This window comes from Ochotona princeps, chromosome 14 (genome assembly GCF_030435755.1).
Source record: "Ochotona princeps isolate mOchPri1 chromosome 14, mOchPri1.hap1, whole genome shotgun sequence".
NCBI lineage: Eukaryota > Metazoa > Chordata > Mammalia > Lagomorpha > Ochotonidae > Ochotona > Ochotona princeps.
The window spans coordinates 1,127,190-1,149,331 of NC_080845.1; the positions used below are offsets into that span (position 1 = coordinate 1,127,190).

At 65.7% G+C, this 22,142-nt stretch overlaps 1 protein-coding gene and 1 non-coding gene across 2 annotated transcripts; one reads left to right on the forward strand and one right to left on the reverse strand.

Moving 5' to 3' along the window:
- The first annotated feature begins 5,402 nt into the window (after positions 1–5,402).
- LOC118760735 (U6atac minor spliceosomal RNA) lies at positions 5,403–5,528 on the forward strand. The gene has a single exon (XR_004996959.1). It is a non-coding gene; the product is annotated as a U6atac minor spliceosomal RNA (small nuclear RNA).
- Positions 5,529–7,670: 2,142 nt separating this feature from the next.
- On the reverse strand, positions 7,671–15,010 carry WDR5 (WD repeat domain 5). Its single transcript, XM_004593447.2, has 13 exons — positions 14,875–15,010; positions 13,715–13,823; positions 13,516–13,589; positions 13,328–13,417; positions 13,167–13,256; positions 12,875–12,958; positions 12,445–12,500; positions 10,601–10,647; positions 9,324–9,399; positions 8,914–8,947; positions 8,670–8,744; positions 8,353–8,440; positions 7,671–7,976 (listed from the first exon to the last, which is right to left on the reverse strand). Exons 1-13 carry the CDS (start codon positions 14,953–14,955, stop codon positions 7,876–7,878), a joined length of 1,005 nt encoding a protein of 334 aa, XP_004593504.1. The 5' UTR covers positions 14,956–15,010; the 3' UTR covers positions 7,671–7,875.
- Positions 15,011–22,142: the final 7,132 nt, after the last annotated feature.

Here is a 22,142-nt window from a genome sequence, read left to right on the forward strand (position 1 = left end):
AGGGAGATCCCGGGCCTGGGGGTAGAGGCACCCAGAGAGTCAGCAAGGGCTAAGGGGGTGCTGAGGCCAGGCCCCAGGGAGCCAGACCTGGCGCTGCGGGACAGGAGGGCGGCCCAGGCCCTGGAGGGTCAGCAATGGCTCATATGGGGTCAGGAGGCGACAGGGGTCCCGGGTAACAGTGACAAGGTCAAGTGCTGGGACAGAGAATAATGTTGGGGTGGGAGGGATGGGGGGCTCGGGGAGCTGGGTGATGGGGCCACAGGGCCAACCCCTGCCCCAGCTGCACATCTCCCCAAAACCCCAGTTCAGGAGCGCCCCTTCCTGGGCAGCCCTTGGGGCTAAATTCGCTTTCTCCAAGACTTGGGGCACCTGGTTCCTTCTAGTATGCCCAAGGGCGATCGTCACCTCTTCAGGGAAGCCCCCTCCCCACCCAGAACAGCCAAGGAAAACGAGCCACAGGCCACTCCCCACCCCGAGCGGTCTCCCAGGGCAGTCTATCATCCTCCTCCCGGAAGCTCCACCCACTCTGCCACCCAGCCTCCCAGCCCGGCCTCGGGACAGCCCCATGGGGACTGTGCTCCCCAACCCCAGACCCCACAGTGCTCACTTCTGTACCCCCAGACCCCAGAGTGCTTGCTTCTGTACCCCCAGACCCTACAGTGCTCCCCAACCCCAGACCCCACAGTGCTCCCCAACCCCAGACCCCACAGTGCTCCCCAACCCCAGACCCCACAGTGCTCCCCAACCCCAGACCCCACAATGCTCCCCAACCCCAGACCCTACAGTGCTCCCCAACCCCAGACCCCACAGTGCTCCCCAACCCCAGACCCCACAGTGCTCCCCAACCCCAGACCCCACAGTGCTTCCCAACCCCAGACCCCACAGTGCTCCCCAACCCCAGACCCCACAGTGCTTCCCAACCCCAGACCCCACAGTGCTCCCCAACCCCAGACCCCACAGTGCTTCCCAACCCCAGACCCCACAGTGCTGGTTTCTGCACTCCCAGACCCCACCTCCGGGCCACCTTTTCCTGTCCCTGGCCTCCCTCTCCTGACCTAGACACTCCAGCAAAGTAGCGTTGCCCCATTTCACACAGAGGAGGAGCCCCCAGGGACCCGAGCGAGGTCAGCTGCAGAGCTGGGTGGACAGTCCCCTCGGGCGTGCCCTGGCCAAGGGCCTGGAAAGGAAGAGGAAATGCAAGGCAGAGGGCCAAGGTCACAGGGCCCCAGCTGAGGGATGGTGCAGCCGGGGTTACTGCCGGGTAAACAAATAGAGACCGGACAGGACGACAGTGGTCAGCGCCCCAGAGACTGCTGGCCTGGCCAGGCTCAGCACAGCCCCCGTGTGCAGAGCCCAGCCATCAGACCCCTGGGACTCTGCCCCGCACCTGCGGGAGCTGCTGGCAGGCGGGGACCTACACAGTAGCCTGCACCTCCATTCACAGAGGTGTCCTCAGCCAGGATTGTCCCAGGGGCCAGGCATCCAGCCCAGGAGCCCTAGGTCAGGCAGGACACCATGTCCAGTCTGTCCTCTGGGTCTGCTCAGCCCAACAACCCCATGCTAGGTCCTGCCAGACATCAGCTCTCAGCTCTGCCCCCACCTGCCACCCCGTCCATATCATCACCAGCACACACGTGCAGGTGGAGGCCCAGCACGCCTGCCCACGCACATGACTGCCATAGAAGATGGAGGGGTCTTTTAGGGTGAACCTCAAACCTGGGCCGGGACCTTAGCGAAGAGACATGGAGGAGATGGAGCAGAGACTGGGTCAGGGAATGGCCTCCCACCAGGGGATTCCTGGGCTCCAAGGTGGCGGTGGCAGGGTCTGCTCTCCCTTGAAGCCAACAGTGGCCTCACCCTGGGCCAGTTCCAGCCCCCACATGGACACTAGGAAGGCTCCCTAACCAGCACAGCCTGGAGGCAGTCCCAGGTGGGGCGGGCCGAGTACCATGTCCTCGCCTTCCAGGACACAGTCAGCTCGAGCCACGACGTCCACTCCACAGCAGAGGCCGTGCAAACAAGGAGCACTCCCTGCGGTCAGCACCCCCTGTGGTCAGCACCCACTGTGGTCAGCACCCATTGTGGTCAGCACCCACTGTGGTCAGTGCCCTCCTGTGGCCAGCACCCACTGTGGTCAGTGCCCTCCTGTGGCCAGCACCCACTGTGGTCAGCGCTCCTGTGGTCAGCACCCACTGTGGTCAGCAGCTCCTGTGGTCAGCACCCACTGTGGTCAGTGCCCTCCTGTGGCCAGCACCCACTGTGGTCAGCGCTCCTGTGGTCAGCACCCACTGTGGTCAGCAGCTCCTGTGGTCAGCACCCACTGTGGTCAGTGCCCTCCTGTGGTCAGCACCCACTGTGGTCAGCACCCATTGTGGTCAGCAGCTCCTGTGGCCAGCACCCACTGTGGTCAGTGCCCTCCTGTGGCCAGCACCCACTGTGGTCAGTGCCCTCCTGTGGCCAGCACCCACTGTGGTCAGTGCTCCTGTGGTCAGCACCCACTGTGGTCAGTGCTCCTGTGGTCAGCATGAGCTGCTCCTGTGGTCAGCACCCCCGTGCTCAGTGTCCCCTTGTGGTCAGTGCTCCCTATGGTCAGTGTCTTGTGCTCCACATAGGAGTCCAGAACAGCACAGACGCCTTGTGCCTTTCTGGAAGCTTCCATGGGCAACCTCTGGACCAGTGTCTATGACGTAACTCGGCAGAATGCCTTCTGGGCCTGCTCCCTCCCGCTTGGTGTCCACTCTCGCTTGGCAGTGTGGCCTGCTGGTCCTCGCCATGGACACAGCACAGCAGCAACATGGAGGTCCCCCCGGAGCTGCCAGGCAGGCTCTGGCCCTGTATGGTCACCAACAGCCCAGCCGGCCTCGCGAGCAGGGAAAACAAATGCCACAGACCAACACCATTCAGCACGGACCTGGGACCCTGCCAGCCAGGCGTGGCACAACAGCACAGGGATGCCCACGACCCATGCTGGTGCCCGGGACCGAGCCTGCCCTTCCAGCACCCTGCAGGCCGGGGACGAACGGCCGAGCCCTGGCCCGTGGCCCACCTGGGAGACCCTGGCCACAGCGGGCAGTAAACCTGCAGAAGGAAGATTCTCCCTCCTCTTTGTACAGTGAGGCCCCCAGCCTGGCCACTTCCCAAAGGGCCCCCCACACCAGCCGTACCTCGAGGGGTCACTGCGGGCCTCCTGGGTACTCATTTCCCAATGTGAGAGATGGGGAGCGGGCAGCAGCCCCCTTGAAAGAACCCGGGGTGAAGGCAGTCAGGCCCTGGGGCTGGGCCCATAGCAGAGGGGCCAGAGCCGGAGAAGAGGCAGGCGGGCAGGCAGGCCAGGCCTGGCCGCTGCTCCTCCCCCGAGCCCTGCACAGGCTGGGGTGTGCAGGGGCCAGGCACAGAGGAGCAGGCGGGCAGGCGGGCCAGGCCTGGCCACTGCTCCTCCAAGCCCTGCATGGCGCAGCCTCGCCTCCTGGTGGACACTGCCAGAATCGCCCAGCCAAGGGCCCCAGGAGAAGGGGCGCCTCACGGCTCACCCCAAGGGAGCCCCAAAACTCGGGTCCAGTGGCCTGGTCAGGCCTCTTCCCAAAGAGCTCCAAGGCAGAGACCCAGGACTGCCAGCCAGGGCCACCCACCAGTCCCCACAACGTGAGCAGGCAGGGGCCAAGCAGCCGGGTCCCCATGGCTACCCCACCCAGCCCTACAGCGGCCAGCAGCCCCAGGAAAGGCCTCCCGCCCCTGTACTCCATGGATGCTGCTGGAAGTGCGTGGCCACCCAGGTGTCCACAATCAAGGACTGGCTGGCATCCCTGGGCTGCCCGCAGGTGCAGCCCCACTCGTGGCCTGGGGCAGAAGCTGGACTCAGGCACTGCACCACCCCTGAGGCGGGGGGCCCACTGGAGGGCCAGTCCATGACCAAAACCCCCAGCTGCAATGGGACAGTGGGGACAGCCAGCGGAGAAAGGGGCCCTGCGTCCCCTTAGTGCCTGGAACTACACCCTCCTGGGACATGCGCTGGGCGAGAGCGCTCCAGCCCTAACAGGCAACGCACGAGGTCCAGGTCAGATCCCCCCGGCCTTGTCTGCAGCACCCCCAGGTCCTGAGCCACCACAGAGCACCCCAAGGTGGGGAGCAGGGGAGCCGGGCAGGCCCAAGGACGAGCCTGGGGACCCGTCACCCTTGGGGACGGACAGCCCTGGGGACGGGCAGCCCAGGTTATGAGCAGGCCCGGTGACAGGCAGTCCTGGAGGTGGGTACCCCTGAGGACAGGCACCCCTGGGGACAGGCACCCCTGGAGACGGGCAGCCCTGGGGACAGATGTGTGCAGGACCCTCCGACGGAGCTCCCAGGACGTTCCTGCGCACCCCATCCCCGGCCTGCCACCCTTGTCCAGGCTGACCTGCACCTGCCTGGCCCGGCCCGGCCTCCCACAGCCGGGGGCCCAGCTGGCCTCTCTCGGTGGGCAGGGACACCCTAGCCCTGACCCTGTGTGCCATGCCCACGCGTGGGGTGCACGAGGTACGTGTGCTCGAGCGTGCACGTACACGCCCGGAGCCCGCACCCCGCACCCCAGAGCCCGCATCCCGGACTCTGTACCCCGGACTCTGTACCCCGGTGCCCGCATCCCGGACCCTGCACCCCGGAGCCCGCACCCCGGGGCCCGCATCCCGGACCCTGCACCCCGGAGCCCGCACCCCGGGGCCCGCATCCCGGACCCTGCACCCCGGAGCCCGCACCCCGGGGCCCGCATCCCGGACCCTGCACCCCGGAGCCCGCACCCCGGGGCCCGCATCCCGGACCCTGCACCCCGGAGCCCGCACCCCGGGGCCCGCATCCCGGACACTGCACCCCGGACCCTGCTCCCGGGGCCTGCACCCCGGGGCCTGCATGGTTGTGCAGAGGTGTGCCGGAACCGGCGGAGCATGCGCACACAGCGCGGACCGCGGGCGTCAGCGCCCCGAGCACCCACCGTTCCAAGCGCAAGGTTACGCCCGGAAGTCCATGGGCGGATCTTCCGAGCACCGCCCACTGATTCGTCGCCAGCCACTTGCACTTCCGCGAACGGCCCGGTTGGGGGGGTAGAGGGAGGTGCGTCACCGCAGGAAGCGCGCGCACCCGCCCTGTTTTGTTTCCGGGGGAATCAGCTTCTCGGACGGACGCTCTGCACTTCCGCGTATACCCTCGACCTCTGATTGGCTGATCTTATGAATATATTAAACACAAAAACGGGATTTTTTCCCCCCGCATCCGTTCAGATCAGCAAAAATCTTAGCGGGAAACAGTTGCTGTTGTTCCTGTCGGACGGGCGTTCCCCGAGTGTGGCGTGCAGACAGCGAGCGCGTGCTCACCCTCTCCGTAAAGCGGCGGGGATGCGCGCCTTTAAATGCGGTGCGGCCGGAGGCAGGGTCGTGTTGTATGAAAGGAGAGAAGGTTAGCACTCCCCTTGACAAGGATGGAAGAGGCCCTCGGGCCTGACAACACACATACGGTTAAGGCATTGCCACCTACTTCGTGGCATCTAACCACTGTTTTTTTCTTTGCCTTCCACCTGCCTCTGCAGCTCCTTCCTGTCCTCGGCCACTCGCGGCGCCATGCTTGGTACCACAGTCCCTGGCCACTGCAGGCAGGGCTGGGCGTTGTGGGCAGCCCGAGGACCGGAGACTACAGCGCGGTGCACACGGGGCAGCAGAGCCCCCTGCCCCGGCGTCTCCCCCAAAGGGTTCCCCCTTCCCCTACACGCCCATCTCTGCACCCAGGAGCCGACCATCAAGGCATCAAGGCACCAAGGCAAAGGACACAGGGTACCCCTGCGCAATGCAGCAGGCCACTGCGGGCTGCAGCCCAGGGCAGCTCCAGCCCTGCAGGCGGGGTGCCCTGAGACAGCTGCTCCCACTCCCACTGCCAGTGGGGGACGTGGACGCACCCAGCTTGCAGGGCTCAGGACACAGGGCCCACTGCGCCGGACGCGCCCACCTGGCAGGTGCCCACAAATTCCCGAGGAGTGCGCTCCCGCAGGCCGGCCGGCCGCTACCCCTAGGAGAGTGGACAGTGGACAGGTCCCCTTCCTGCTCGCCTGGCTCTGCCCCCAAACACCTCTTTTCAGACGCTGAAGTTTTGGCTCCATCAGTTAAGCCACCAGTTGCAACAGGACACCTTCAGGTCCAGTCCCGGCCCCTCAGACCGCAGAATGCTGAGCCGCAGAGCGCCCCCTCCTTGGGTGCCTCCCCACGACTGGCCTGCCCATCGTGGCCCACCACCAGTACCGGCACAGACCCTCCCTCCAAAATGGCACTGAACACCACAGACCGCCACCAGGCAGAGGGGACGGCCACCAGCTGCTGCCCTCCTGGGTCTTCCCCAAGGCACAGCTGTTGCAAGCACCCCACAGCGCAGCGCGCCCCCGGCCCACCCAGCTCCCTGCTCCTGGGCGTCTTGCAGGTAGCCCCCACAGCACAGCGCGCCGCCGGCCCACCCAGCTCCCAGAGGAGCCGTGTACGGTGGCCCCCACAGCACAGCGCGCCGCCGGCCCACCCAGCTCCCTGCTCCTAGGAGAGCTGTGCAAGGTGAGCCGTGCCTGCAGCCTGGCCCAGCCCCCCTCATCTATGTGGGGAGTGACCTCTTACTGTAACTGAAATACATAAGCCCTAAAAAAACATCCTACAGGAGAAACTTTTAAGACATGAAAATCTTTTATTTTCGAAAAGAATGTGTTTTTACATAAATCTACAACAGAGAATTCAAATGTAGAAAAAATAAAACTGTACTGGGGACACCACCATCGGCACCTCCCCCAAGTGAGCGGCCACAAACAGAACAGACCCCCGAGCAGAGGGCGGAGGACCCCCAGGAGGGGGACAGGGATGGGACGGGGCAGCATGCTACAGCCTTCACCATGCCCAGCAGCCAGGGGTCTCCCTGCGCCTCTCCCCTCCCTCACAGCAGCCATGGGGGGCTTCGGCGACCTGCTGGCAGGGCGTGCCTGGCCCACCCGCTACACTGGCCCACGCACCTCAAGGAGCCCTCTGCCTGTGGACTCCGGCCTCCACTGAGGCCCAGCTGGCTGGGTGCAAGTCCCCATCCCGCAGGGCAGCTTCTCCCGAGCCCCACGGCAGGGCAGCCAGCCCTCACCACCGGATGGCCCAGGGACAGCCGAGCACCAGGTGGGCCAGACTTCCTGGAAAGGCTGGGGGGCCTCTGTCCCCCTCTTACCAACCACCACACGGCGTCTTCTGCATCAGAAACTGGGCTCCAGCACCGGCCTGCCTACTTGGCAGGACTGTGGGTGCCAGGCTCTGGGGAGCCCCCCTCAATTCTCACCCCAGCCCCTCTCCAGGGCACCTGTGGAAGCCACTTCTCCTGAACTCGGGGGCCTACGGTGAGGACCAAGCCCCACTCCCTCCTGCCGCTGGAGGAGCCGCAGGAGACCATGGGACCAGCAGGGATTCAGGCTGTGCAGCCAGGCCCAGGCCTCTCCCACCACCACCCAGCCTGGTTTTCCAGAAAGACTTGAGAAGCCAGTGGGAATCCAGTGAGGCCCAGACTGGCCAGTGGCTGCCCACGGGGACCAGCAGGGCAGAGGGGGCTGGACGGGTCTGGGGCCCAGGGACGGAGGCCAGCGGCTGCAGCCAAGGTGGCCGCTGCTCCCAGCAGGTGCGCTGGGCAATCAACACAGCAAGAAAGGTGCAGGACGTTTACTGGAAAGACACAACTCACGAGAAACTGAACGTCACCCTTGAAGAACAAAATCAGAACGCTGCCGACTCAGCACACGTGGAGGGAGCGTCCCTGCCGCGGCCCTGGCCCACTGCCCCGGGGCTCCGGCCGGCCCTGGAGGCGCGGCCCGCGCGGCCCGCCCAGTCCCCTGCGCGGCACACGCAGGGCCTAGCAGTCACTCCTCCACAGCTTGATGGTCTTGTCATTCTCCAGCGCGGCCGAGGCGATGATGTTCTCGGTGGGGTGGCATGCTGTGGAGATCACCACATCTGAGGACAGAGAGGACAGGGTGGGTCCCCCGGCCAGCCCAGCGAGCACCGGGCCCCAGGGTCCACCAATATAAAATGCAAGCGCAGGGCAGGCGGACACAAGCAGCCGTGTGGAACAGCAATGCCAGGAGCCCCTGGCAAACAGGACAGCCAGCAGCAGGCAGGGCGGGAGGGCGGCCACGGCCAGGAGCCACGGCCAGCTGAGGCCACCGAGCAGGGCGGGAGGGCGGCCAGGGCCAGGAGCCACGGCCAGCTGAGGCCACCGAGCAGGGCGGGAGGGCGGCCACGGCCAGGAGCCACGGCCAGCTGAGGCCACCGAGCAGGGCGGGAGGGCGGCCACGGGCAGCAGCCACGGCCAGCTGAGGCCACCGCGCACCTGTGTGGCCCTGCAGCTTCTGGACGACCTCCTTGGTCTGCAGGTTCCAGATGTACACCAGGTGGTCTTCGGAGCCGGACACGATCCACTGGGGCAGGCGGGTCAGAGTTGAAGCACTCAGGATCCCCCCCCCCCAGCCCTGCCCGCCCTCCCACCTGGGTGGCACCTGCCCCCTTCGGCCCCATGCCCAGAACAAGCAGGGGCCTGTCAGGAGCAGGTGCCCAGCCTCCTCCGGGTGCCCTCCCCAGCCCCCCGCCACCCTCACCCCATCAAGAGGCCCCCGAGTGGTTCCCCGGGCAGCGGGCGAGCTCACCAACCTTGCCGCCAGTCACAGAGAAGTTGGCAAAGATGCAGTACTTCTCATTCTTGTGCCCGGCGTAGGTCTTCAGGCACTGAAGGGCCGGTGGGGTGAGGGCCGGGGTTCAGCCAGAAGCCCAGGCTCTCAGCAGGCGTCTCCCACTGACACGGCGACATGGCTGACCCTGCTGCAGCCCACGGCTCCCCGCCCCTCCCCCTCCCGCCCCGTGTCACGGACCTGCCCCCACAAGCCAGGAGACTCACCTTGCCCTTGCTGTAGTCCCACAGCTTCAGCGTGCTGAGAGAGGGGGAGGAGTGAGGGGCTGCCTGCCACGCCGCCAGGAGGGCACCCACAGCTGCCCCACCATGCCACACCGCCAGGAGGGCGCCCACAGCCGCCCCACCATGCCACACCGCCAGGAGGGCGCCCACAGCTGTCTTGTTCCAGCCCAACCCAGGTCGGCTAAACTTGAATGAGATACCGTAGGCGTGCCCATCTCAGACTCAACCAGGCACCCTCAAGAGGGAGTGGGATGGCACCCAATGGCAGAGATCCCGACCTCAGAGGGCAGCGGACGCCTGGCAGTGTGGGGGCGGGACTGCCGTGGGCTGGGGGAGGCAGTGGATGGCCGTGGGGCCGGGGGCGGGGCCCGTGGGGACACAGTGGCACTCACTTGTCCAAGGTGGCAGCGAGGATGTATTTGCCATTTGGAGAGAACTTCACGAAGGACACTGGCGGGTTGTCGTCATCTGCAGCACAGACGGCCAGGCTGATGCTGGCAGGGAGTGCGGGGCAGCGCCCACACCCCACGACACACACCAGGAGCCTGTGCAACGTGCCAACGCCACCACGCCAGGAAGGACCCTGAGCCATCTCCCGACACCCATCCGAGCCGTGAGCAGGGTTCCCTCACCACCTGAGACCCACGCCGACAGCAGACGGGCACCGGGCGGCCTGAGCGGTGAGCCTCGTCCAGCCCCCAGCCAGCCCTGACGGGCAGTGCCCCAGGGCTGTGGCTCATGGCCAAGTGCCACGGGCAGAGCCCAGGACTCGCTGTGCTCCTCCAGAGACCAGCCCTGCCCTGCATAGTGTACCAAGCACCGGGGAGGAACGGGGCTCAGGGTTACCACTGCAGGCTAGCCGGTGCCTCGGCTTCCGCGGGCCGATGCCAAGCACTGCAGAGGGATGCCACAGGGTGAAGCCATGAGGCCCCGGGCACTCAGAGAAGCCACAGGGAGCAGACGGGAACCTGCCCCCTCGCCCTCCCTCCCCACCCTGCCCTGCAGCCCACCGCAATCCTGCTCCGGGCGTGCCCGCCTGCCAGGCTGCGGGGTGCCTGCGCTAGGACAGCCAGGAGGCCAGGGACTGACCGACCAAGGCCACTGGCAGGCGGTTCTGAACAGGAGACCCTTGGGGGAAAGGGACCCCAGTCCAGTGTGTCCACACGAGGGGAACAGATGCAGACGTGGGGGGAGCCAGCCACCCAGCAGAGGCTGCGGCCAGAGCCAGCTCAACCTGCAGTTCCTCGGCGGCCTCCTCTTTGCCTCTCAAGCTGGAGCCTGCCCAAGGCTGGCAGGGATGCCCCAGGGGTTAGGGGCAGTCTTCGGGCAGCAGCTCACCAGCTGCCCACCTGTCTCCCAGGCCCTCAGACCCCCCGGCCTCCCAGGCACACACACTCCCTCAAACATTCCTGGCTCCTTCCCAATACAGGCCCCGCCCACTCTCCCAACCAACACCCAGTCCCCAGGCCAGCCCCCCAATCCTTCAGAGCAGCAAAACATAGCTGAGCCCCGCAGGGCAGGGCAGAGGGCAGGGTGCTGCCGGAGGCATGCCAGAGGCCAGCGTGACGGCAGAGGCCCTGAGGCCCGGGGCTACCAAGCAAGTCCTGGCAGAGGCCTGTGCGGCCAGCAGGAAGGGGGGGGTCACAGCGCATGGGGGGGCTGCACTCACCGATCAGCGTCTTGAGGCACTGGCCAGAGGCGGTGTCCCAGATGCGACTGCAGACAGAAGGCAAGCATGGGTACCCGGGTACACCTGTGCCACACCTGCACCACACCTGGCACCCACACCTGCCACCACACCTGCGCCACACCTGCACCCACACCTGCACCCACACCTGCACCCACACCTGCACCCACACCTGCACCCACACCTGCACCCACACCTGCCACCACACCTGCGCCACACCTGCACTCACACCTGCACCCACACCTGCACCCACACCTGCCACCACACCTGCACCCACACCTGCGCCACACCTACACCCACACCTGCCACACCTGCCACCACACCTGCCACCACACCTGCGCCACACCTGCCCCCACACCTGCCCCCACACCTGCACCCACACCTGCCACACCTGCCACACCTGCACCCACACCTGCCACCACACCTGCACCCACACCTGCACCCACACCTGCGCCACACCTGCACCCACACCTGCCACCACACCTGCACCCACACCTGCCACCACACCTGCGCCCACCCAGCGACACACACAGCCACCTGGAGACTTCCACTTGCTCTCCGCTGGGGTGCACAGCCTCCCACGGCAGACCCCACCCGGCCACCCACGCAGCTCTAACTCCTTGCTCTCCACGGCCTCGGCCCCCTGGGGTGGGGGAGCTGGGCACCTCTTCAGCCCCGAGTCACGCGGGTTCAAATGGGCTGGAAAGCGGAGCCCTCCCCCTCCAGGAACCCCCACATCACACCCTAGTGAGCAGACCACCTCCCAGCAGCCTGCCATCTGCAAACGTGTCCCTAAAAACCCCAGCACTCCTGTCACCGCCACACAGGGGCCTCCTGCCCGGTGACCCAGGCCACCTCCAACACGGGCACCTGGTGGCGGGGGGGGGCACGTGTCCTTTCCAGCACATCCCTGTGTGGGCAGGGCCACGGAGGACCACAGGCAGCCCACGGAGGACCACGGCCAGCCCACGGGCTGAGTTGAGTGACCAGAGGGTCCCTAGACCTGGGGGCTTCAAGCATCCCAGGCGTCACCACCTGTGCTGTGGGCATCCCATAAGGTCACAGGTTCAAGTCCCAGCTGCTCCACTTCCCATCCAGCTCCCTGCTAAGGTTCCTGGGAGAGCAGCGGAGGTCGGCCCAAATGCATGGGCCCCTGCAACCCTGTGAGAGCCAGAGGGAGCTCCTGGCTCCTGGCTGCCCGCACCCCAGGCAGTGGAGGGAAGAGCTTCCCCTGTAACCACTTTCACACACTCTCTCGACACCCCTGCTCAGCCTCTCCGGTCCCGTCACCAACGTGCCCCTGCTGGGCTCCCTGGCCGGGGCAACGTGTGCCACATTGGCACACAAGTCCAGGCCAGTGCTGGGATGGACACTGCAAAGCGCTCCTGGCTTCTGGCTCGTTCGTGGCAGCATACCCACGGCCCAGCACGCAGTGTGTGCAAGGGCTCAGAGCCCGTTCCAAGGCCGCCCATGTCACCCACCTGCTGAGCACCTACCCCCCCCCCCCACCGTTCCCAGCTGTCCCTACCTGGCTTCCGGTGGCTCCCGAAAACAGCATGGGGCAGGGCTAGTGGGCAAAGCCCCAACACCTGTGCCCCGAGCATGGCACCCAGCCGGCCTCTCCCCGCGGCCCCAGCCCTGTGCCTGCCTGCTCCCTTACCCACAGCCTTGCGTCCCACGCTCCACCGCGCCTGACCAGGAGGCGGGGGCAACAGGGGCACCGATGCTCCTCCAGGAAGAGCCACACTAAACCAGCAAGGGGGTCCCCAGGGTCCCCGACCCCAAGACAGACTGAGCCGTGACCAGGGACGCCCGACCCCGCTCACCAGAGGCCATCATAGCTGCTCGATACAATCAAGGACCCATCGCGGTTGAAATGAACCTGAAAACAAAGCAGAGGGAGAAAAGCAGGTTCACTTCCGGGTCATCACCACAGCGCCCCCTTCTGGACGCGCTGAGGGCCACCTCGTGCGGGCGGCCGAGCTGAAGGTGCTGCTGCGGCCTGTCCACCTGCAGAGCAGGGGCTGCCCAGGCCCCGGAGGGCACTGCGGCTGGGCAACCGCCCACTCAGGGCGGAGTCGCCCCCAGTCACCGCTGGGCAGAACGCCGCCGCACGCAGGGCCAGGCCTTCACGGCTTGCCCCATCCCCACGCCCAGCCGCGCACAGGTGCAGGGGCGCCACCGCCCCGTGCATCCCTCCCTGGCTCGTCCCCAACAGCCTGGGCTGGGCCGTCCCTGCCCCGCAGAGGGACTTACGGCAGACACGGGGTCCGAGTGCGCAGGCAGCGTCTTGAGGCACTTGCCCGTCTTCACGTCCCATATCCTCACGCTTTCGTCAAACTGAAGACAGAGCGGACGGCCGTGAGCCTGGCCCGTGGGGAGCCCCGGCACCACGCCAGGCCACCCCGGGCCACGCCAGGCCACCCCGGCACCACGCCAGGCCACCCCGGGCCACGCCAGGCCACCCCGGGCCACGCCAGGCCACCCCGGCACCACGCCAGGCCACCCCGGGCCACCCCAGCCCACCCCGGCCCCGCGAGGCGCTCACCGAGCCCGACACGATGAGGTTGGACTGCGGGTTGAAGTTGCAGCAGAACACGTAGTTACTGTGCCCTTTAAGGGTCTTCAGGCACTTCCCCTGCAACAAGGGCGTCAGGTCACAGCCGGGCCAGGCACCCCGCCCGCCCGCGCCTCCGGGACCAGCCTTACCGAGCTCACGTCCCAGATCTTCAGGGTCTTATCGTCGGAGGCGGAGACGAGGAGGTTAGAATCCGAGGACCAGGCCACGTCGGATATTCCCTGCGGAGGGCGGAAGCAGAGCAGTGAGCGCAGGGCCAGCCGACCCCCACCGCGCCAGCCCGGCCTCGGGCCTGGGGACCCTGCCCCGCCACACCTACCAGCTTGTGACCAGATATGGTCTTCTCAAATTTCCCGTCATACGCGCCCCAAATTTTAATGAGTTTATCGGCAGCTGAAAGAGAAGGGGGCAGCCAGGCTCAGCGCCAGCGGCTGCTGCCCAGCGCCCAGGCAGGGGCAGCTCAGGGTCCCCCACCCCACGTCTGGGCTGAGGCTCCAGCCGGGCCCGCGGACACCTACAGGAGCTGGCCAGCCACTCGCCATTGGGGCTGAACTTCACAGAGGACACAGCTTTCGTGTGGCCAGCCAGGGTGAACTTGAGGGCGTAGTTGGGCTTCACGGGCGTAGGCTGTGGGCGAGAAGGCACTGCAGGACACTGACGCCCACAGGGAGGCCCAACCCTGCCCCTCTGGTGCCCACGAGGAGGCCCAGCTCTGCCCCACGGGCGCCCACCCCCAGAGCCCACAGGGAGGCCCAGCCCTGCCCCTCGGGTGCCCACCCCCCAGCGCCCACCAGGAGGCCCAGCTCTGCCCGACGGGCGCCCACCCCCAGAGCCCACAAGGAGGCCCAGCCCTGCCCCTCAGGTGCCCACTCCCAGAGCTCACAAGGAGGCCCAGCCCTGCCCCTCGGGCACCCACCCCGAGAGCCCACGAGGAGGCCCAGCCCTGCCCCTCGGGTGCCCACTCCCAGAGCTCACAAGGAGGCCCAGCCCTGCCCCTCGGGCACCCACCCCCAGAGCCCACGAGGAGGCCCAGCTCTGGCCTGCGGGTGCCCACTCCCAGAGCTCACAAGGAGGCCCAGCCCTGCCCCTCGGGCACCCACCCCGAGAGCCCACGAGGAGGCCCAGCCCTGCCCCTCGGGTGCCCACTCCCAGAGCTCACAAGGAGGCCCAGCCCTGCCCCTCGGGCACCCACCCCCAGAGCCCACGAGGAGGCCCAGCTCTGGCCTGCGGGTGCCCACCCCCAGCACCCATGGGGAGACCCAGCTCTGCCCCGCGGGCGCCCACCGCCAGCACCCAAGCCTGACACCAAAGGGGAGGCCCACCTGCATGTTGCCTGGCAGCACCCTCCTGGCACCCCACCTTGGGGGCTAGGAGCAGAGGCCCTGTTGATCTACTCCCCACCCCCACACGACAGGCAACCCCGCCAGGTTCCCAGCAGCTCCAGCCTGACTCAGTTTCCCAGAGTGCACCTGCAGGCCCTGCTCCCCTGCTGAAGGCCCCGCTTCCGGCGGGCCAGGCCAGCGGCCTGCTATGGCGGGACAGGGGCAGCCGGTATGAACCCAGCAGAGGCGCGAGCAGCGTGTACTGCGCATGGGTCTGGGGCCGCCCTGCCAGGCCTCCCAGACACTGTGCAGGGCCGTGGTCAGAGCGAGGCAGCAGGCTTGGGCCCCTGCCGCACCTTGCTCTGTGTGGCTGATGAGGAGGGCGTGGGCTGAGGTCTGGCGGCCTCGCTCTCCGGCTTCTTCTCCTCCGTGGCCATGGCTCCAAGGCCCACCGGGCAGCAGGGGCAGAGCAGGAGGCTGCAGAGGAAACCTAGCCCAACAAAGAAACAGCATTTTGAAGTTAATTTCCAGCAGAAATGACAGCAGATGAACCCCATTTAAAAGATGCTTTACTCTGGGGCCAGTGCAGTGGCACAGCACACTAACCCACCACCTGAGGCACCGACATTCCCCAACCCAGCCCTGGACGCTCCACTTCCCACTGTCTCAAGCCTGGGACAGCAGCAGGACGGCCCACATGCCTGGGACCCTGCGTCCACATGGGAGACCCTGACGCAGGTCCAGGCTCCAGGAACAAACCTGGCCCAGCCACTGTCATGGAGGAGTGAACCAGAGCACTCCCTACAGCTGACTTTCCAGGAAACAAATCTAACATAAACACGAATAAGAGCCACAGTGGTAACGGTGGGCGGGGAGGAGGCGCCCTGCCCCTGGGGGCCAAGGCCTGAGCTCAGCTGCCCTCGCCTGGTCCTCCACCACCCCCACGGGGGTGCTGAGAGTGAGGGCAGCAGGGCAGACACGCCTGCCAACAGCAGCTGGCACCCGGGCCTGGAACTGGGGAACGGGGCAGCCGCCCATGGTGCCTCCCGAAGGCAGAGCAGAGGGGATGGTCATGGCACCCACTGTGTGAGGACACGTGCTGCCCGCGACAGGTGCCAGCCCGGGGACGGGCAGTGCCGCATCTGGTCCCAGCACCAAGCTGGGGCATCCCGGCCATGCCATCGCCACCCACCGCTGCCCACCCAGCGCGCACAGTGGACCAGCGCCGAGCACAGTAAGGTTTGCACACTTGAGCACCCCCCAGGCCACAGCCGCAGAGGGCAGTGCCCACGGCCACCAACAACGGTTGCCTCCGGGTGAGGGCGGACCGGCGGGCAGAGGAGGCGTGCCAATCCTGGGTCCGCATCCCATGGGATGGACTGGGGCCCCACGCCGGCCGCGCTCCCAGCACCCGGCCCTGCGGGGCACAGGAGCCCCCGCCGCCCCCCGCCAAGCACAGCAGGCAGTCGGGCCGGGTCCAGGGGCGCGTGCGAGGCCGGGCACCGACGCACTCGGGTGAGGGCGGAGCGGGCAGCCCACGCCCTCTGGCCTCCCTCCACCTGCCGGGGCGCCCCGCGCAACACCAGCACCCCGAGGAGAGGCGCTCGGTGACAAAGCGCGGCCTGGCCGCCCTGGCCCGCCCGGAGAGGCCTGTCAGCCGGGCCCCGCGGGCGTGGGGGGCCGGGCCCGGGGCGCGGCGGGCGCACGTGCGGCGGCGGGGGGCGTCGCGCCCGGCAGTCCCCCGCGCCCCGAGCGCCCGGCCGCCACCCGCCGGGGCCCCGCTCACCTGCCGGCCGTCGTGGCGTCGGCCGCCGCTGGCCCGGAGCGCGGGGTGGACGCCGGGCGCGGGGCGGCGGGGCGGCGGGGCGCGTGCGCGGGGCGGGGCGCGCCACTAAGCCGGCCCCCGGGCCCGGGCGCTACGGGCCGCCGCGAGGGCCGCGAGGCCGCGGGCAGCGCGCTTCGCCTCCGCCCCGTGCAGCCCGGCCCCGTGCAGCCCGGCCTCTCCGCGCCCGCCGCCCGAGCGGACGCACCCTCATCTCTCCGAGCCCGGGGGCGCGCGTCCCGCCGTCTTGGGCAGGCGCGGAGGTACCCCCGCCACACACACTCACACACACTCACCCTGCAAGGCCCCAGCCCAGGCCCGCGGACTGTCCCACGTGCGCCACAGCGGCCTGTGCACCCAACTCACCTCCCAGGCGCGGGAAGACGCCGCCTTGGCCTTCCCTGCACACCCCCCAGAACCGACCTGCCCCTGGTCTGGGAAGCCACGCCCTGCAGAGAAGGGGGCCGGTTAGGCATCACCCCCAAAGCATAGGTACTTCCCGGGTGCAGATGGGGAGAGGGGATGGCGCCCACCCTCCCCCCCAGGCATGTGCAGCCCTCACCCGAACTGGGATCCGGGCGGGACGAAGGGGCTCGTGAGAGAGGACCCCCGCCCGGGGTGACCTGGCACAGCTGCAAGGGTCTCTGACAGAACCTGGGCGTGCACGCAGCTGTCAGCCACTTCCCGCAGCCCTGCCAGCACAGGAAGCAAGGAGCAACACCTGCCACAGCTTAAATTCTCTCCTAGGACCTCACATCTACGAGCTGGGAGCAGAGCAAACCACCAGGGTGGACCGAGAACTTACAGCAGCAAGTAGGCAGACCAGGGGAGAGGAAGGACAGCCAAGGGCTGGCTCTGCCAGGGAAAGCCGCAGGAAGCACTTGCTACTGCAGCATCTTCGGTTATGGTGTTTTCCCATAGTCCAACAGGTTTCCTCATCCCAGTAATCTGCATTTCTGGGCGGAGCTTAGAGACGCCCTGGGAAGCCTGCACCTTTTCTGTTTCCTTCACACCGTGAGAGAACCAAAGAGGTTGAGAACCTGCCCCAGATCCCACAGCCAGTGAATTAAGCACCAGGCAAGCATGTACCGGACTGCAGCAGCACACACTTGGTCGTGTGCACAGATGAGTGGACGGCTGGATGGATGGGGTTGTTGGGTGGATGGACGGCTGGATGGATGGGGTTGTTGGGTGGATGGTGGGTAGATGACGGGTGGGCAAGTGGATGGATGGGTAGGTGGGTTTGTTGGGTGAGTGAGTGGAAAGGAAGTACTGATATTGCATCAACCCAAGCCTCTCCCCAAGAAGTGCAGCCCAGACAACTCTGCAAAACAACAACGTTTATTGAGGAGGCAGGTGAACAGACCAACCAGCTAGGGTCAGCTCTCCTCTCCTTCACAGAGTGACCCTGAGGTGAGGGTTGCAGGGGTTTGTATAGAGTGAATTACACAGCTATGGAAACCAGGTGAGTTGGGCAGCCACAGGAGGCAGTTAGAGGAACAACGGGAGAATAAATTATACAATACTGATTCCTGAAACCAAAGGTCACTGGCAGGGCATCCTGTTCCCTGTGATCTGGCCCAAAATGCAGGAAACGAGCAAAGCGTCTTGTACAGAGACATAAAGGGCAGGTTATCAAACTCAATGCAGGCTTGAACCAAAGTGACGCCATTTTGTGATAAGATTTCATATTGAGGCTCTCAAAGAAGCAAGTGGCTTCAGGCCTGGCAGCCTAGTGGCTAAAATCCTCACCTTGCACCCATAATGTTGTCATTTTGTGTCCCGGCTGCCCCACTTCCCATCCAGGTCCCTGCTTGTGGCCTGGGAGGGCAGTGCAGGATGGCCCAAAGCCTTGGGACCCTGCACCCGCGTGGGAGACCTGTAGGGGGTTCCTGGCTCCTGGCTTCGGATAGGCTCAACTCTAGGCCATTGTGACCACTTGGGGAGTGAACCAGTGGAAGGAAGATCTTTCTGTCTCTCCTCTCTGTATATCTGACTTTCCAATAAAAATAAATAAATCTTAATAAATGAATCTTTAAAAAAAGAAGGAAGCAGACTGAGTAACAGCAGAAGCAGGTTGCTGGGAACCACAGAGCTAAAATTAGGAATTTAATTAACTTTCTGATAGGACTTCAACTTTTGGAAACCTGAGTGTTGTCAGCCTGTGGTGAGCGCTGCTCAGGGGTGTTGGCCCTGGCAGATGAGGCGGAGAGCATGGAACACTGCTGTCCTGCACCGAGAGTGGACGCTGGACGGTGGGCACAGCGTTTCCAATGGCAGTTGATGACGTTGGGCTGGGGCAGCCGCAGGTGCCCATGCCAGGCAGCCCTGCTGAAGGCTGCAGTGGCCCGAGCTGCCTGCCAGCAGCTCTGTGGGCTTTTCCATACCAGCTCAGGATCCGTGTTGGTTCCTGGACGCCTTCTGGTGACGCATGTGCCATCCACTGAGTCCCCATGGGCCCCCCACTGACAGCTGCAGCCCTGGCCGCTGCCCAGCCCCAAGGTGTCACCCACCCTCACAGCCTGCTCCATGGCCCAGGTGCAGCAGGGGCAGGGTGCCAGACAAGCCACGTCCTGGGGGGCCCCCTCCTGCATACCTTCACTCTGCTACACCCCGGCATCCTTGCCACATGCCTTCCTCGCCTTGCTGGCCCTGACTGAGGCTAGGAACGGACTGACAATCCAGTTATCCCTGCACTGCCCCGTCGGACAGGAGGCAGCTGTCTCCAGCAACGCCCCGTCCTGGGTGGGCCTGTGTGGTGGATCGGTCACCTGGGAAGCCCCTTCCTCAAGGCCGCTCCATCCCTGGTCCCTGCTGGCACCCTGGCCCTCACTGCTCATGCGTGGTCAGCCTCCCTCACTCTAGGGCGCCCCCCTCCCCTGGGCAGGAACGTTGGGCCTGGAACCCCTCCCCCACCAAGATCAGGGAGGTTGGGCCTGGTCCCCTCACCCCCCACTGAAGCAGGGACACTAGCCTGGTCCCCTCCCCTTCAGGTCAGGGACGCTGGTCCCGGTGCCCTCCCCCGCCAAGGTCAGCAGGGTCAGGGACGCTGGGCCTGGTGCCCCTCCCCCCTTCAGGGCAGGGACATGGGGTGGTCCCCTCCCCCCAAGGCAGGGACGCTGGGCCTGGCTCCTCCCCCCGGGAAACAGCACACACTTTGGCCTCCAAGCCTGAGTGTCTCCTGGGGCTGAGGGGTCACCTCTGCTCCCGGGTGGTGCCGGGAGCTCCTCAGCCAAGGAGAGCCAGGGAGGCAGGCGGTTGCAGTGAGGCTCCCGCCACACTGGGCGGGGTCTCCCGGCAGAAATCCCAGGAATGTGAGCCCCAGCGAGGCTGACCCTGGTGCGGTTGGCAAATCCTCTCCCGGCCTCCTCAGTGAGGACCCCAAGCAGGACCAGAGAGAGAGGCAGCTCCTAGGAGAGCCCGTGCGTGTGGAAGGCCGGGGGCTCTGCACAGGCCGCGGGGGTGTTTGGGAGCCATTTTCAAACAGATCAGCTGCTGGCCCTGCATCTGTGCACCCTCGCCCCGTTTGTCCCTGTTGGTAAAAACCACTGTACCTGTGGCCCTGAATGCCTACTGTGTGCCCGTGGCCCGCCTGCCCCAGGCGCCAGGCCAGGCCCGCTTCCACAGGTGCGGACATGGGGGCCTCGGGGAGCCCTGCAGCTTCTGCCATCTGTGAGCTGCCTCACGGGTGCATCCTGGGATCACATGGGGACGGCAGTCCCAGGGCCCTTTTGTCTCCCGTGGGCACCTCTGTGTGTTAAGGCCGCATCCAGGAAAGAGGGGTATTCATCGTGTCTTAGGGACACGCTCCAGGACCCGGCAGGTTCCGTAGGAGAGAGCAGGGTGCTTCAGGCATGGTGACAGCCTGTGTGGGCCACTGTGGTCTGCACGCTGGCACAGAGCATGCCCGCCCCCAGGCACGGGTGGGGGACAGGGACAGGTCTCACCTCAGTGGGTTCCCACAGGCTCAGGGGGAATCCCCCAAGGGAGGAGCGGCCAGCCCAAAATAGAAAAGTTGACGGAGTTAGGCCCAGGGCCGGCCAGCCCTCTGGCGGCCAGCTGCGGCCTGTCCCTGCCTCCTTGCCAGCCCCTTTGTCTCCCCACCCCCTGCAGCCTCCGGGGTCTTGAAAGCCCCCCTTCTGCCCCTAAAACAGCATGTCCTGTCTTTGCCAGCACACAGGGTGAGGCTTCCATGCAGCTGTCCCCACCCTCCCCCCGCGGGGCCCAGAAGGGCTGGGCAGCCACCTGCCATGTCCAGCCTGGTGGCCAAGACCCAGGGCTGCTCCTCCCCCACCTGCGGTGGTCACTCCCTGTAAGGCCACCCACTACAGGCCCAGGGTACAGGGCCAGCCCACTGGGGCCTGCTCTGGCTGGACATTGCCATGGACAAGGGAGGGCCGTGGGGTTCTGCGTGCCTGTGAACCCTGGGGACTAAGAGGGTAGAAGACACCAGACCCCAAATCCCCCGGGGTGCCCCCAGGGTGGATGATGTCACGGGTGGGGGGGCAGAGGGAGAGCAGGTGCTTGGCCACAGGCAGCAGTGGATTGAAGTGGGCGAGGCCAGTGAAGGATGCCCTGGAAGGCCCCGTGCTGGCCGAATGCCGCTCTAGGACAGGGGAAGGGGGGATGAAGGAGCTCACCAAGCAAAGGAGGAGCGGCAGGCTCCCGTGCCGCTGCCTCGTCCCACCACACACTTTTGCTCTGTGGGAAGGAAGCTGGGGGCAGCAGGTACGCGTGGCAGCAAGGCCGCAGCAAGGGTGACTTCTGAAAAAATTCATTCATGTTCATTGGAAAGGCAGGCAGGTTTAAAGAGGAGAGACAAAGATCTTCTGTCCGCTGGTTCATTCCCCAAATGACCACAACAGAGTCAAGAGCTTTTTCTGGGTCTCCCATGTGGGTCTCCCGGCTTTGGGCAGCCCTCGACTTTCCCAGGCCACAAGCAGGGAGCTGGAAGTGGAGTAGTCGGGACTTGAACCAGCATTCCTATGGGATCCCAGTTCTTGAGGTAGAAGACTGGCCAAGTGAGTCACTCTGCTATTCCTGCAACATGGGTTCCCTTTGTTTTGTTTTAAGATTTATTTATTTTGGGGCCCAGCACGATAGCCTAGTGGCAAAAGTCCTTGCCTTGCATTCGCTGGGATCCCGTATGGGCATCCATGCTCAGCTCTGACCATGGCAGCCACTTGGGGAGTGAACCAGCAGACGGAAGATCTCCCTCTCTCTCTCCTCCTCTCTGTATATTTGATTTTGCTTTGCAATAAAGTAAATAAATCTTTTTTCAAAAAATTATTTTTATGTGACAGGCAATTACAGAGAGGGCGCAGGTCAGCACTGCAAGCTGTGATGTCAGCGAAGGCAGGGACGGCGAAGGAGGCACGGAGGACGCCGGGGCTGACCCTGTGGCCCAGGGAGGGACGGCGAAGGAGGCATGGAGGACGCCGGGGCTGACCCTGTGGCCCAGCACGTTCAGATGTCACGTGGGCGCTTGCTTGCTGCTCCACCTCCCAGCTAACTTCCTCCTAGTGCACCTGCAAGGTGGCCGTGCTTGGGCCCCGCACCCTCAAGGGAGACCCTGAGGAGGCCCCTGGCTCTCGGCCCAATCCAAGCCATTAAGATGTTCGGGTAGTAAATCGGCAGATGGGAGGCTCCAACTCTGCCTTCCAGATAAACAAAAATCTTTAGGAAAAAAAAGATGGATTGTGAATGGTTAGACGGCTGGGTGGACGGGTGGTGAGGGAACGCAGTGGTTGATGAATGGGTGAGGGTGGATACTGGGTGGAGCAGTGACTGAAGAGCGCATTA

What these genes read in the sequence shown, in the direction of transcription:
- WDR5 (XM_004593447.2), bottom strand. Translation starts at nt 14,955, where the DNA reads ATGGCCACGGAGGAGAAGAAGCCGGAGAGCGAGGCCGCCAGACCTCAG. An exon ending in GTGCCTCAAGACGCTGATCG is followed by an intron (nt 9,400 to 10,600) that starts GTGAGTGCAGCC and finishes TCTGTGCTGCAG; the next exon opens with ATGACGACAACCCGCCAGTG. An exon ending in GGGACTACAGCAAGGGCAAG is followed by an intron (nt 8,745 to 8,913) that starts GTGAGTCTCCTG and finishes CCGGCCCTTCAG; the next exon opens with TGCCTGAAGACCTACGCCGG.